The sequence below is a fragment of the Phyllobates terribilis genome, unplaced genomic scaffold (genome assembly GCF_046119375.1).
Source record: "Phyllobates terribilis strain yellow unplaced genomic scaffold, ASM4611937v1 Scaffold_1__5_contigs__length_1240528914, whole genome shotgun sequence".
Lineage (NCBI taxonomy): Eukaryota > Metazoa > Chordata > Amphibia > Anura > Dendrobatidae > Phyllobates > Phyllobates terribilis.
Genome location: NW_027362761.1, coordinates 520,126,580 through 520,142,475, shown reverse-complemented (window position 1 = coordinate 520,142,475; position 15,896 = coordinate 520,126,580). Strand labels below are relative to the sequence as shown.

The 15,896-nt window shown below is 45.9% G+C and overlaps 1 protein-coding gene across 1 annotated transcript in view; it reads right to left on the bottom strand.

Moving 5' to 3' along the window:
• NNT (nicotinamide nucleotide transhydrogenase) overlaps positions 1-15,896 on the bottom strand; it is a 106,789-nt gene that overhangs the window by 31,550 nt on the left and 59,343 nt on the right. Inside the window, exons 15-17 of the mRNA XM_073680304.1 lie at positions 14,320-14,553; positions 8,484-8,644; positions 7,367-7,546 (exon numbers count right to left, since the gene is read on the bottom strand). Coding sequence (XP_073536405.1) covers positions 7,367-7,546; positions 8,484-8,644; positions 14,320-14,553 — 575 coding nt within the window. The remainder of the gene's footprint in view (positions 1-7,366; positions 7,547-8,483; positions 8,645-14,319; positions 14,554-15,896) is intronic.

The following is a 15,896-nucleotide window of genomic DNA, read 5'->3' as shown; positions in this document are numbered from 1 at the left end:
TGCTGGCACCACATGGACAGGGGCAGGCTGAGGGGCAGTTGGTGACATCACATGGACAGGGGCAGGCTGAGGGGCAGCTGCTGGCACCACATGGACAGGGGCAGGCTGAGGGGCAGCTGCTGGCACCACATGGACAGGGGCAGGCTGAGGGACAGTCGCTGACCTCACATGGACAGGGGCAGGCTGAGGGGCAGTCGGTGACATCACATGGACAGGGGCAGGCTGAGGGGCAGTCGGTGACATCACATGGACAGGGGCAGGCTGAGGGACAGTCGCTGACATCACATGGACAGGGGCAGGCTGAGGGGCAGTTGGTGACATCACATGGACAGGGGCAGGCTGAGGGACAGTCGCTGACATCACATGGACAGGGGCAGGCTGAGGGGCAGTCGCTGACATCACATGGACAGGGGCAGGCTGAGGGACAGTCGCTGACATCACATGGACAGGGGCAGGCTGAGGGGCTGTTGGTGACATCACATGGACAGGGGCAGGCTGAGGGACAGTCGCTGACATCACATGGACAGGGGCAGGCTGAGGGACAGTCGCTGACATCACATGGACAGGGGCAGGCTGAGGGGCAGTCGGTGACATCACATGGACAGGGGCAGGCTGAGGGGCTGTTGGTGACATCACATGGACAGGGGCAGGCTGAGGGACAGTCGCTGACATCACATGGACAGGGGCAGGCTGAGGGGCAGTTGGTGACATCACATGGACAGGGGCAGGCTGAGGGACAGTCGCTGACATCACATGGACAGGGGCAGGCTGAGGGACAGTCGCTGATATCACATGGACAGGGGCAGGCTGAGGGACAGTCGCTGACATCACATGGACAGGGGCAGGCTGAGGGACAGTCGCTGATATCACATGGACAGGGGCAGGCTGAGGGACAGTCGCTGACATCACATGGACAGGGGCAGGCTGAGGGACAGTCGCTGACATCACATGGACAGGGGCAGGCTGAGGGACAGTTGCTGACATCACATGGACAGGGGCAGGCTGAGGGGCAGTTGGTGACATCACATGGACAGGGGCAGGCTGAGGGACAGTCGCTGATATCACATGGACAGGGGCAGGCTGAGGGACAGTCGCTGACATCACATGGACAGGGGCAGGCTGAGGGGCTGTTGGTGACATCACATGGACAGGGGCAGGCTGAGGGGCAGCTGCTGGCACCACGTGGACAGGGGCAGGCTGAGGGGCTGTTGGTGACATCACATGGACAGGGGCAGGCTGAGGGGCTGTTGGTGACATCACATGGACAGGGGCAGGCTGAGGGGCTGTTGGTGACATCACATGGACAGGGGCAGGCTGAGGGACAGTCGCTGACATCACATGGACAGGGGCAGGCTGAGGGGCAGTTGGTGACATCACATGGACAGGGGCAGGCTGAGGGGCAGCTGCTGGCACCACGTGGACAGGGGCAGGCTGAGGGGCTGTTGGTGACATCACATGGACAGGGGCAGGCTGAGGGGCAGTTGGTGACATCACGTGGACAGTTGCACACTGCACATGAGCCTTATTCAGACATCAGTATTTTACATCAGTGTTTTGTATGCCAAAACCAGGATTGGAATTCACAAAGGTAAAACTATAATTGAAAGATTGACACCTGTTCTGTAATTTGGAGACGCTCCTGATTTTGGCAAAGAAATACGGATGTGTGAATAACGCCAAAAACGGCACTTTAGCCTACCCCTCCCTGTACATGGAGCCGCTTATGATATTGGGTGAAGGTCAAAATATAAGGATCTCAAGGGCATTATGTGAGCCACAGGATCCGGGTGTCAGAAGAGCGGACTGATGGTCATGTGACCCAGAATGAAGGATCTGTGAGAATATGAAGAATAAAATATTACAAAAAAATACATAATATAAAATGAGGGGAAAAAACTACCGTAACTTTTCTATGCAGGAGCACAAGTATTTAAAATCTATACTACATGACAATCTAGTAATGTAATGTAAATGAGGTCATGCCACGAAAAAAATAAAAAATAAAAAAAGGTATCGCGTGCACGGCCGGGGACACCAGTGAATAAGTGGCAGGCGATGCTAGCTCTGCACAGACACACACTTGCCGTGGCCTCAGACTGACCTGGCGGATTATCTGCTTATACACATCTAATCACTCCGTGTCTGCATCATCAGACACAAAAGTGCCAAACAGCGCTGGAGTCCCCAGAGGAAGGTCTCCCCAGACACGCACAGCATCGGATAATACAACAAATATGCATCCAGCCTGCCATAAGAAATGTTCTCCAAAGAAGAATGCTGGAGCAATCAAAATATTTCGACTGTCACCTCCTCATCTGTAACAGATTATCTCCAGCAGATAATCCCGGCCGCTGGGGCCGCTCGCTGAATGAGCTGCTTATGTAATGTCTGACTGCTGCCCCACCGTGGAGGGACCAGCCTACGACGACACGACCGCGCGCGAGTCAGAAGGTAGATCTCTGCTGGCACCGAAAAAGCCGCAAATAGGACATCCTCGAGTAAGGCCATGTTCAGACTTCCATTCTAAGGAAAACGCTGGATAACTGGTACAAACTGAATCAGAAAGACCCCTCTAATCATTAGGGGGTCTGTCTGGTGTCATTTTTTTTTTTTTAAAGTGGAAGAAAAATTTCTGCTAGAGGTGCTTTTTCTTCCGATCTAAAAACAGACACCAGCAGGACACCAAAATAATAAAAATCAGACCCTCCGCTTCCCTTTGCACAAGTAACGTGACAGAACTTTTTTTTTTTTGCATTAAAAAGGGGTATTCCCATCTCCAAGATCCTATCCCAATATGTAGTAGATGTAATAATAATAATATTAGCAAATACCTCCAATTAGAAATGTAGTATAGTTCTTCTGATAAGCTATGTCACTTACCCCATGTGCAGGGCATTGCAGTACAACCACTAACTAACTGTCACTATATGAGTGGTCGTAACCATGGATAACTAAGCTTACTGCAATGTCCTACACATGGGGTAAGCACAATAGCTTATCAGAAGAACTATACTACATTTCTAATTGGACGTATTTGCTAATATTATTACTATTACACCTACTTCATACTAGGATAGGATCTTAGAGATGAAAATACCCCTTTAACGCATTTTTGTTCCTCAAAATGGAACAAACGACTGGACAGTCAAAACGACCATGTGAACTTTTTAATCGGACTGTGGCCGGCAGTCATGATGGCAGAATAGGTGTGCCGCAGCCCCACAGATAATCCGCAGGAACATTTCAGAGCCTCGTCCTGGGAATGGGAGCATTGGGACTCCTAGCACCCTTGGATAAGTGATACTGCTCAATGCTGGGAATAACAATTTGAATGCAAATTCTTACCAATATGGTCGTCCTCGAGGAAAAATACAATGATGATAATCTTAAAAAGGAATCTGTTAGCAGGTTTGTGTTATGTAGTCTGGAAGCGGCATGATGTAGGGGCTGAGAGACTGATTACAGCGACATATCACTAACTAGGCTATGGGTGGCTGTTAATGTTTTATCAGCAGCAGATTATCACTACAGGACTATGCCTCTCCTGCTATCTGGTCAAACCCCACCCCCACTACTGACTGGCAGCTTTCAGCCTATGCACAGTGTATTCAGAAAGCTGTCAATCAGAAGTGTGGGCGGGGTTATACACAGCTCAGCATTCTGAGCTCTGCTAAATTTGCAGCAGAGAAAACTGTGATTCTATCACAACAGCTGCATCCAGTAACCTAAGTGATATATCGCTGGAATCAGGGTCTCTGTCCCTACATCATGCTGCTGTCAGACTACATAGCAGATTGCAGGTATTGTAGTCCACATAGATTTTCTTCAGTGGGGGACCCAGAAGTGAGATCTACACCCAACAGACCACCCGAATGAGTGATCCCTGTTCTCCCCTTAGTCAAAAGACATCGGCGAGGAGATAAATGGGCACAACGGATTTCAATAACGCTCTACTGCTCCATGTTGTTGTGGCACTGACATATGGAGCGCACTTTGGTGCTGCACTTGGAAATCTTCGTGTCTTCAGTGTGACAGCGAGTTCAGCTTCTCCATTCATGTCCTCCTAGCCGATAAGGTCTCGTTCTGGTGATCAGTGGGGGTCCCAGCCTATCTAATAGTACTATATATATATATATAATATTATTATTAACATATGTAGACCAAATTTACATATTTCAAACAGTCATTAAAAATCCACCATCTGGTCTAGAAACCCCATTGATACCCTAATGAAATGCTAGGTTTATGTCGGGGGTGTCCGCTCTTCTGAGCCCAGACTTATGCGGCAAAGCGTCTCTTATCCTGGAGGAGCCAAATCCCATGTGCAACTACAATGGAGACCATGTAATACTTCATTTCCCCTTTGGTGGCGCTCCAAGACAATATAAAACTCTTGATGCCGATATTGGGGGCCAAGATAGTTTATTTACATGGAGGAGGTGGCTATTATTAAAAGTTTTAAAACTTTTACAGATGCTGGGATGTTCTGCACTTGGACCACTCTGATAATTGAGGAGAAGCCGCAAAGCTTTTAGCAATTTTCCAATGCATTTTACAAGCAGCAGACACATTTGCACACTGTAAACCCCCGGGGAACGGGATGGCAGCCGGGGCATAAATCACACTGAGGGTCTAACAGAAAAACAAGATCTTGTCGGCCGCCATGAGCAGCTATGGCTTTACGGCCAATAATGGGGGGCACAAGGGATGAGCAGTAAACGCTGGGCTGTGACAGGGCGACGGTAAACCAGGGGGGCTACAGTAATATTTTCTCAAGAACCATCTGATCTTGTACATTTTGCAAAGCCGAATCCGCGCCTTAATTACTTTGATTTTTACAAGACTTAGCAACTTATCCGCAGAAATCAGAATCCAGTGCGTAGCCCCCCGTGAGTCGGAGGGACACAGACATGTTATCTGTACGCTGCGGAGTAAACCAATTAGAGATGACACTGATTAAAAGCACACAATATAGAAGACGGCTGCAAATTTGATGCAGATCCCCCCACCCCTCAATTTCCTAATTTACATGCTTCCCCTGCCCATCAAACCACTTCTGACATCAAAGCGCGCCGCTGCATTTAACCCCTTAGCCGTCTGCGGGGGGAAACCATTAATGGCTGCTCATTTACTGGACTCATTAAAGCTTGCATCAACTCGCTGCTTTGAAAGAATCGTTTCTTGGAGGAACAGAGAAGTTTTTTTTCAACTTTCTGTGTGGTTTACTGACAGGAAGAACCCGCTTAACTTCTGAGGTCCTGGCCCCATCTGACAACCTCAGCCGCTTCCCAGACTGTGGTGGGTGACCCTATCATTACCATGGCTTAGGCAGCAATAATAGCAGCACTGATCACATAAATACAAGGTTACATGGAAAAATATGCCGATAGGATCACACCCGACAATTACCATCAGCAATAATACAGAAGTGTATGATGCCCCCTTGTAAATGCCAGCGTCCTTCCTTGTGCCCGTCTGCAGAAGCCGGCTGTCAATGTGGTACAGCCAAACCAGGCAGCACCGCCACCGCCATTGTGCAGTCACAAACAGGGCGGCATAGCTGCTGGTTTTTTTATTTTATTTTTTATGGTTGTTAAATGGGCTTAGCGCAAAATAATGCTACAATTTAAAGGAAATCTGTCCCTCTTTATTCTCAAAATTGGTGGTGAGCCCTCGGGTTGTACCCCCACAAATCATAATGCCATGGTATATACTAGCCAAAAGCAAAAATTCCTTTTTGTTTTCTTTGGCTATGCTTTTGATTTTACTTTAGTGTTGAGACTCGCGAGACAGTGAGGACCCTTGACGACGAATGGCCAAAATGTCGACCAATACCTCAGAATCCATATCATCCAGAACCCTTCCTTTATGTCACATGCTCAGTATCGGTGTATTTTATCCAATTATATATATTACTATCAGTCCTTCAGGGACCTGTAGTTCCACAAGCGACCACCGCCAACACGGACACAGGATTGGGGCTTGTCTCATGTTCTTAAGTGGTTAGAATTGGAAAGTGCTTGGAAAAAGAAGCATTTTTTCAATTTACTTCTTATTAAAAATCATCAAGAATAAAGTGATTTTTGATTCTATATAGTGTACAGCTTGTTGCCTAGGCTACCGACCACTTCTGCAGTGTCAGACAAGGAATGTGCTCCGCTAGCAGGAACAGAGCCTGCAGGTGCCGCTCTCAAGCCTCAAGTCGCCTGCGTCTCTCCGATGCTAAAGAGAATAAGCTGCCTGAGAGCGCTCAAATGTCACAATGGCTGCATCACCATTTTAGGAGTCCTAAAAATTTTCATTTTAACAATAGGCGGGAAAACTTTAACACCTTCCTAATGTAGCAGCTGAGTGTGCACCAAACCTGGCAGGTGTCGGATTTGTTGCACAGCCAGCATCTGCCTGTAAAAGGAGTGACGGGAGCGTTTTAACGATTTAAACGCCACTGCCAATCACTGGCGGCAGCATTTAAATGTTGTGATTGTTGGTGCCTGTGTGCACCAATTTCTATCAGGCCCATCAAAATGCGACTGCAGGGTGCCGATGGGTCATCATGGCAGTCGAGGGCCAGGAGAAGGCCCTCATGGCTGCCCCCTTTGGCTGGGCTCCATAGAAGAACTTATAGAAGCCCGTACATGAATATTCGGGTCACCCTATGATCTATACGCGAGTCAGATGTCTCTTTTACAATGTAAGCCTATGGGTCCTCGTTCTGACCCTCCATATAGACTTACATTGTAAAAGCCACTTCCAGGTCATTGTGACCCAGAGAGTCAGCTGAGCGGCAACGTCACTGAGAAGACGTCCGGAGCGGCGCTGGATCCTGGAGAGAGTGGCGGTAGGCGAGGAGATGAACACTGACACTACAGCAGATACACAGATTTAGTGGGAGAAAAAGTTCACATGAGGGCTTCTTCCATTTTCTCTACAAGAATGTAAATACAATGGGCGATCAAATGATCACTGGTTCAAATCCCTTAAAAGGAACAAGACTAAAAAAAATGAAGTAAAAAATTATATTTACAGAGTTAAAAAAAAAATAAACAAAAATGAAAAAAAACAACATATCCCATATATACGTAGAAGTCTGATCTAAAAATATTATTAATAACCTGTATGATAAAAGTAGTAAAGAGAAAAAAGAACCTCCAGAATTTGTGTCAGTCACTTCATGCTCCTTTAAAAAAAAAAAAAACGCAATAAATAGCAAAATGTCATATTAACCCAAAAATAGTATCAAGAAAAAACAAACTACAGAACAAAAAAACAAGCCCTTGTACAGTGATGGAGAACACTGCAGTGTGGGTCCTGACTGAGCTAAGGTAATATGGCCGTGCCAGCCCCGATGGCCCGCTCCTGTACTCACCACACACATGATGTAAGACAGGATGGCACCGGAGGACCCGATCAGGGCACCGACGATGGTCAGCAGGTTGTTGTTCAGCAGGAATCCTTCAGCACACAGAGCCCATCCAGAATAACTGTTCAGTACGGTAATGACGACCGGCATGTCCGCTCCTCCAATGGCCGCTGTGAGGGTGACTCCCTGGGGAAATCACAGAAAAGAAAGGACACATTAAACTGAGGCATCTATCAGCTAATATGAGCATAGTATTACTGTCTACGGCTCGGCCCGTCTGCCCCCCCCCACCACCGCTAGGCCGGCCCGTCTGCCCCGCCACCGCCATCTATCAGCTAATATGAGCATAGTATTACTGTCTACGGCCCGGCCCGTCTGCCCCCCCGCCACTGCCAGTGGAAACCCCAGCCAGTGGACCCCCAGTTATCATACATTTATCACCTATCATGTGAACAGATATTCTTTAACAGAACCCCTTTAAAAGGGAATCTGTCACAAGGTTTTTGCCTCTAAATCCTGCTTCTCTCAGGGTAGCAGAGACCCTGATCCCAGCGATGTGTCACTTACTCGGATGCTTACTGTAGGTTTTATAAAATCTGTTTTCTCTGCTGCAGCTCTACCAGTTCTCTGAATGCTGAGCTCTATATAACCCCACCCACTCCTGATTGGCTGCTTTCCGTGTACACTGTGCATAGGCAGAAAGAAGCCAGTGGTGTGGGTGGAGTTATACAGAACTCATGAATATGGAGGACTACATGGCAGCAGGTTTACTAGTCCTCTATTGATGATCTCCTGCTGAGCAAACAGGGATTTAATCAAAACAACAGCAAGCAGCACAGTAAGTGAGACATCACTGGAATCAGCGCCTCTGCCCCTATATTATGCTGCACTCATATTAGGTGGCAAAAACTTGGTCACAGATTCCCTTGAAGTCTCGCTAAGCCTCAATCTCTTTCGACCTTCAGTTCTTTGAAAATTGTTTCTTGACCTGAAATGCAAGCAGAAGATGAGCTGCCGGGAGAGCAGACTGTCAAATACAGATTACAGGTGGAGAACGCTTTATCAGGCTTTTCCTAGCAATGAGACGTTTAATCGTCTTCAAGAAAAACAACCAGAAACCTACCATAACCGCAGAGAGGGCAGACACAGAGCCGAGGCAGGTAATGCCAGTTGTGTAGCTTGGGTCCAGCATGTATGGGATCATACCACCAACACTGGCAGCAAGCAAACCAGCATTCAATGCGTGCCTGCCGGGCAGCAGCAGCGGAGCAGAGTTAAGGACACCTGATGAACAAGCAAAGCAGTCGTGTTATCTGATGAACACAGGTTTTTTTATTTTTCAAAAACAGGCGCAAAATTCATCAACATATAAAATAAATTATAGTGTGTTTGTATTATGTGTGTGTATTATAAGTATGTATGTATGCATTTAAGAGAGATAGATAGATAGACAGACAGATACACAGTGAGTACGGAAACTATTCAGACCCCTTTAAATTTTTCACTCTTTGTTTCATTGCAGCCATTTGGTAAATTCTAAAAAGTTCATTTTTTTCTCATTAATGTACACTCTGCACCCCATCTTGAATGAAAAAAAACAGAAATGTAGAAATGTTTGCAAATTTATTAAAAAAGAGAAACTGAAATATCACATGGTCGTAAGTTTTCAGACCCTTTGCTCAGTATTGAGTAGAAGCCCCCTTTTGAGCTAGTACAGCCATGAGTCTTCTTGGGAATGATGCAACAAGTTTTTCACACCTGGGTTTGGGGATCCTCAGCCATTCTTCCTTGCAGATCCTCTCTAGTTCCGTCAGGTTGGATGGTGAACGTTGGTGGACAGCCATTTTCAGGTCTCTACAGAGATGCTCAATTGGGTTTAGGTCAGGGCTCTGGCTGGGCCAGTCAAGAATGGTCACAGAGTTGTTCTGAAGCCACTCCTTTGTTATTTTAGCTGTGTGCTTAGTGTCCTTGTCTTGTTGGAAGATGAACCTTCGGCCAAGACTGAGGTCCAGAGCACTCTGGAAGAGGTTTTCATCCAGGATATCTCTGTACTTGGCCGCATTCATGTTTCCATCAAATGCAACCAGTCGTCCTGTCTCTGCAGATGAAAAACACCCCCATAGCATGATGCTGCCACCACCATGTTTCACTGTTGGGATTGTATTGGGCAGGTGATGAGCAGTGCCTGGTTTTCTCCACACATACTGCTTAGAATTATCACCAAAAAGTACTATCTTCATCTTCATCAGATCAGAGAATCTTATTTCTCATAGTCTGGGAGTCCTTCATGTGTTTTTGAGCAAACTCTATGCGGGCTTTCATATGTCTTGCACTGAGGAGAGGCTTCCGTTGGGCCACTCTGCCATAAAGGCCCGACTGGTGGAGGGCTGCAGTGATAGTTGACTTTGTGGAACTTTCTCCCATCTCCCTGCTGCATCTCTGGAGCTCAGCCACAGTGATCTTGGGGTTCTTCTTTACCTCTCAGCAAGGCTCTTCTCCCACAATTGCTCAGTTTGGCTGGACAGCAAGGTCTAGGAAGACTTCTGGTGGTCCCAAACTTCTTCCATTTAAGGATTATGGAGGCCACTGTGCTCTTAGGAACCTTGAGTAATGCAGAAATTCTTTTGTAACCTTGGCCAGATCTGTGCTTTGCCACAATTCTGTCTCTGAGCTCCTTGGGCAGTTCCTTTGAGCTCATGATTCTCATTTGGTCTGACATGCACTGTGAGCTGTGAGGTCTTATATAGACAGGTGTGTGTCTTTCCAAATCAAGTCCTATCAGTTTAATTAAACACAGCTGGACTCCAATGAAGGAGTAGAACCATCTCAAGGAGGATCACAAGGAAATGGACAGCATCTGACTTAAATTTTAGTGTCTGAGCAAAGGGTCTGAATACTTATGACCATGAGATATTTCAGTTTTTTGTTTGTTTTTTTTATAAATTTGCAAAAATTTTACATTTCTGTTTTTTTTTCAGTCAAGATGGGGTGCAGAGTGTACTTTAAGGAGAAAAAAAAATGAACTTTTTAGAATTTACCAAATGGCTGCAATGAAACAAAGAGTGAAAAATTTAAAGGGGTCTGAATACTTTCCGTACCCACTGAATATATTATAAATCAGTCCTGTTCTATTGCATGCTGTTGCAGATTGCTCGGCCTTCCTTGCATTTCGTACCTCTGCAGCCTGTTTGTTCTTATGTGGTCTCTGCAAACTTTACAAGAGCAGATTAAATTTACAACACATGGTCCTTCCCACTACTCCTGTACCAACTCCAGTTGGAGCATCTGCACTTAGGGGACGGCATCATGGATAATAGGAGCAAATGCTCCACTCCATCCATCACTGTCTCAAAGTGTCTGATCCATTGCCCTGGGCCAATACCACCATCACACAGTACGGGTCAGGGGCATCTGCCACTAGGATAGATCCCAGTTCTATGTTACTAATTTGGATGATTAAAGAATTAACGTCCTTTTGCACAACACCTGCACAAAAACATGGTCTTTTAGTGCTCATCCCCTGAAAAAAAATTATAACTGCTTTTGGTAAATAGATTAATCTACTATATACAGAAAATATCCTAATTCTTATGCTCTGCAAGTTAACCATTCACTCTTTTTGAGTGGGCAGTTCCTCTTCATCTGCATTCTGCCAGCACTATAGGTGCTACAACTTCCTTTCCTTTTCACTTCCCAGCATGCATTTTTCCTTAAAATGTTCAATGACTTGTCTGCTTATAACTGAAGGCATACCTCTCTGGAATGCCAGTATGAAGTGCGACAGACAGGAGAGCAGGAGCAGAGACACAGAGCCGCCCCCACTCCTTCCTGTAATCCATCTTTACTGCTAGAAATGGATTGACAACAAGCGGTGAACAGCAAGTTAAACGGAAGAAAGGTTGACACTTTGGAGTGATTTTTCAGGGGTAAGAACCAGAATTATTACCTAAAGTGATCTGCAGATCTGTATATCACTGGTAACTGCACTGATAGCAGATCGACAATCTATAAGGACGGCCAGCAACACTAATTGAGAGGAGGGTAAAATGTAGTTAATTTAAAAAGGAATATTCCCATTTCCAAGATCCTATCCCAATATGTAGTAGGTGTAAAATAATAATATTAGCAAATACCTCCAATTAGAAACATAGTATAGTTCTTCTGATTCGCCATGTCACTTACCCCATGTGCAGGGCATTGCAGTAGCTTAGACATTCATGGTTATGACCACTAACAGCTAACTGTGACTATGAGTGGTCGTAACCATGGATACCTAAGCTACTGCAATGTCCTGCACATGGGGTAAGCAATATAGCGAATCAGAAGAACTATACTACATTTCTAATTGGAGGTATTTACTAATATTATTATTTTACACCTACTACATATTGGGATAGGATATTGGAGCTGGGAATATCCCTTTAACCAGCAGATATCATACAAACGGTGTACAGCCGAGGCCAAGCCCCGCTCCGCATGATATACGCATTCTGTGGGGAGAGGGATATTTAATATGACTTGGCAGTATAGTACGACCGCTCTGGACAGGGATATATGGGAGCGGAGTAATCCGTCCGAGGCCCCTGATCTGCGAGATTTTTATCTCTTACTTAATTGATGAGCTTAATACAAGCCGTTATCAAAGCTTTGTGCTAACAGCGCAGCTCGCCGGCTGCCAAGAAACTGCAATGGGACCAAAAATATTCAACGAGATCTTGGAACAATTTAAAAAGCCATTATCAATTATTGTACAGATTACATAACATGCAGGGCCATTTATGCAGGGGCCAGTCAGTCCAAATGTAAAAACTATTTCTAATAATATTTAAAAAGAATGTCCAAAAGGTACCGAAATGGGGTGTATATTGGCCCCAAAACAGCGCCATTCTGATTAATAGGTCTTGTCTTGTACTGCGGCTCAGTGAATGGGACTCATACCCAACCACCACCTTTCACATGCAGTTTCTAAAGGTGTTATCCCACTAAAGAAATGCATCACCTGGCTACGGGATAAACGTAAGACCAGTACAGGTAGGACCACTGGGACGCAATGCTCATGAGAATTGGGGTCCTGTGTCCCCTGTGTAACTATTGATCTAATGTGCCCTATAGCTCCATTCACACGGAAGGTTTGAGATCTCAGCAGGGGGGTCCCATTATATATTTATCACAGAAAGGTGACAAATGTTACATAAAATATAACCTGGGATTTAAAGGGAATGTGTCAAGATAAAAACCTGATGGGTTTGGAAAAGTTTTTTTGTTAAAAAAAAAATATCTTGCAATTTTCATACTGGCCACTAGGCCTAATATTAGACTGACTGCTATTCACATGACGACAGCAGCATTAGAAGCATTATCTGAGCATGCTCTAATCAGGGCAAAGGTCATTGTGCATGAGGAGGAGGAGGTGAGCTGTGACATCACCTATTATGAATGCTGTATCCGGAGTTATTACCATCAGGATTAATATTCACATTTCCTGATCGTCACATGGACACTAGCAGCAATACACTGTTTGTGCCTTCTCTAATCAGGAAAAAGGTCACAGATCACCTCCTCCCCCTGACTATCACCCGTTGTGATTGGTGGATATTATCTACTGTTCGTTCTACTCCAGCTCATTTCTCTTGGTTTTGCTTTAGTTTCTTGCACTCTGTTCTCACAAGGATGTGACCTCCCTTTATTTGAGCTGGACATTACGTTTATTTAGCTTCCCATTTCTGGGTGTCCACAGTTGGCCCCCGGTCCTGCTCGGCCTTTATTCACTTTGACACACAATGAGGTTTTAATTCTATAAATTAGGACCGCCCCGATTGGGTACACCTCGTCGCTGGTGGGATGGCTTTGATGCTTTTTTGATCAAAAACAGCGTTTACTAAGTACCCTATGTTATTTACATTATTGCTTTTTACTTACAGCAGGGTATATGTTCATTTTGTGTTCAGCTTAGGTTTTGTCAGTTGAGTTGGCGGTAATGGATTTTCAGGGCCCCATCAGTAATCTGTAGCCAGTAGACAAAAGCCCCTGAAAACATCCTCTTGGTTTTCAGCAGCCGCGGCTTTTATTTGCTAGTTGTGTGTCGTCATATATGCGCCATGCCGTGATGATGAGGTTGCGCCATGTCAGCTAGCCAAAAGAAAAGCAGCAATACGCAAACTCTGACCCTATCTGTTGTGATGAAGCATCTAATGAGCGTGTACAAAAGTCATTGTGAAGGGAGGAGGAGCAGGTGAGCTGTGACATCGCCTATTTGTAGAGATGGGATAATCAATTCACAGGACTCCAGTTCATCGGCCAGGTCGTTAACCTGTCACCCCTGGACAGGAGGCCTAAAAATCTACTAAACAATGCCGGCTAATCAAAAGTAGAGACAGAAATGTCGGGAGGTAAGGAGATTTACATATCTCCCGTCCAGTGGTCACAAATTAATGACCTGACTTGTTCTGCTAATCGATTCTCCCATCTCTACCTATTGTGATTGGTGGATCCTGTGGCATCAGCCATGTATAGAAGTATCACACATGATGGTAAAAATGAAGATACTTTGCGCATAAATTGGCCAATTCATGTGCACCCTGTAGCCAACAACAAGGTGACCTTCTTTGCTGGGAACCTAACCTAATATGATACCTCTCCTGGGCTGCTAACATTTTGGGTGCCACTATACACAAATATATGACTACTTCTAGAACCCACACATATGCCATTAAGATTGATGGAGGACTTAAAAGCCGGATGGTAAAAGGAGTGAAGAAAAGAATTTAGTATTGTGCCAGAGCGCAAAATCTGCACTGTGCACACACACTGACAATGGGGCACAAAGAACAACACAAGTACAAGGCAATGACTCCCAGATCTCCTCCTATAGGTCACCTGGGGTCATGCTGGATCTGGAGAACTTAGGGATGATTTAGTGAGGCGAGAACATGTACGAGGACGGCACGGCACACACTCACCTTGAAGTTTTCCATAGGCGACGAGGGATCCGCTGAAAGTGACACCACCGATGTATGTGCCCAGGTAAGCCACGATCTTGGTCAGATTGGCAGCTGGATCAGTTGCAAAGTGCGGATATTCAATCATATACTCGGCTACACAGGTGAGGACAGCTGCCAGACCCACCAAACTATGGAAGGCAGCAACGAGCTGGGGTAGATCGGAGATCTGGATACGCTTGGCGATTGTCAGACCTGTTGAGAAGAGAAACGAGGAGACATTAGTGTTTGGTCTCCAATGTTTGGAGAACCGTAAAGGAACGTTCACACGGATCCTGTGTGTAGCGACTGGGGAATCCACAGGAGAAATCCTGGACTGAAACTCTGGTTTCTGAAGTGGATTTTCAGTTTTACCAACACATTAATGTGAAGAAATTTAATGCCACACCGGGAAAATCTGGTCAAAAAATGTCCCTGATCTTATACAGTTCACGGTGGCATGAGCCTCTTCCGGGAGTTCTGTCACCTTTGACGTAAGGAACACTGCTGCCATCAAGACCGACTGAACCCCGACACCTTGTATGAAGCTGGACACATGTATGAGACCGATACATGCCCTGCACATGGGATCACAACACCATCCTAACCAAGTCCTCCATCGGTCCCGCTGTGATGTGTATCCGTCTCCGCTGGTCTGTAGTTCCTGCTTTCTCCGTGACACATCAGAAATGGTAGGAAATGCCCAAAGTGGTGACTGACCTCGGAAATGTGGAAATGCCAAGAAATGCCCGCCCTGCCACCAGGAAATAGAGACCGGATAGGAGGCTATGATAGATCAGCGGGGAAGAGTATTGCTTTATGATACTGGTTTATAAAATTATTTTATCTGCTGGAAAAAAAACTATGGCTACAAACTACAGCATGTCGGGGAGTGCTGGGAGTTGTAGTTTTGCACTAGTGGAGGGCTACCGGTTAGGGAACAGTGCTCAAAGCCAAATGTGCAACTATGGATGAAAAAGATTGGTAAATGGAAGGAGAAAGTGGATAAGATCGGGTATAGCAGCCAACAGGTGTATAGTCCGGATTGAGGGTACATGCGATATACCAGGCCACCAAATGGGGGGGGGGGGGCTGTCATTAAACAGTTAACACCTTTCCACGAGCTGTAGGAGTATGGGCTGCCGGCGAGGTCTGTATACTCAGCGCACAGCCCGAACAGCTGCACGACCTGAAAACACGCTCAGCATTCGGGATTATTTGCCGTTTGAAGATAAAAGGCCTGTACGGGGATCATGCCATCAAAAGGCACGACATTCCAGCTCTCTACCCAACAATAAGTCAGCAACATGCCTTGGAGGAAGGGAGGCGTGCTGCAATCGTTTGGAAAAGTTTGCTCCTTCTAAAATAACTCTCCATTACTTCAAAGCAGCCAACGAGACGGGGCAGACAATAAAATAATACGGATAAAGCAGGAGGGAGGGGGCTTTATTGTGTGCGGCCGCACAGAACCTGACAGGAGCGAGGGTCCTTTGTGTAAACCTGTCAGGAGGAATTAATATTTCTACTCAAAATTATTTTATGTCCAGCAGGACGATCAT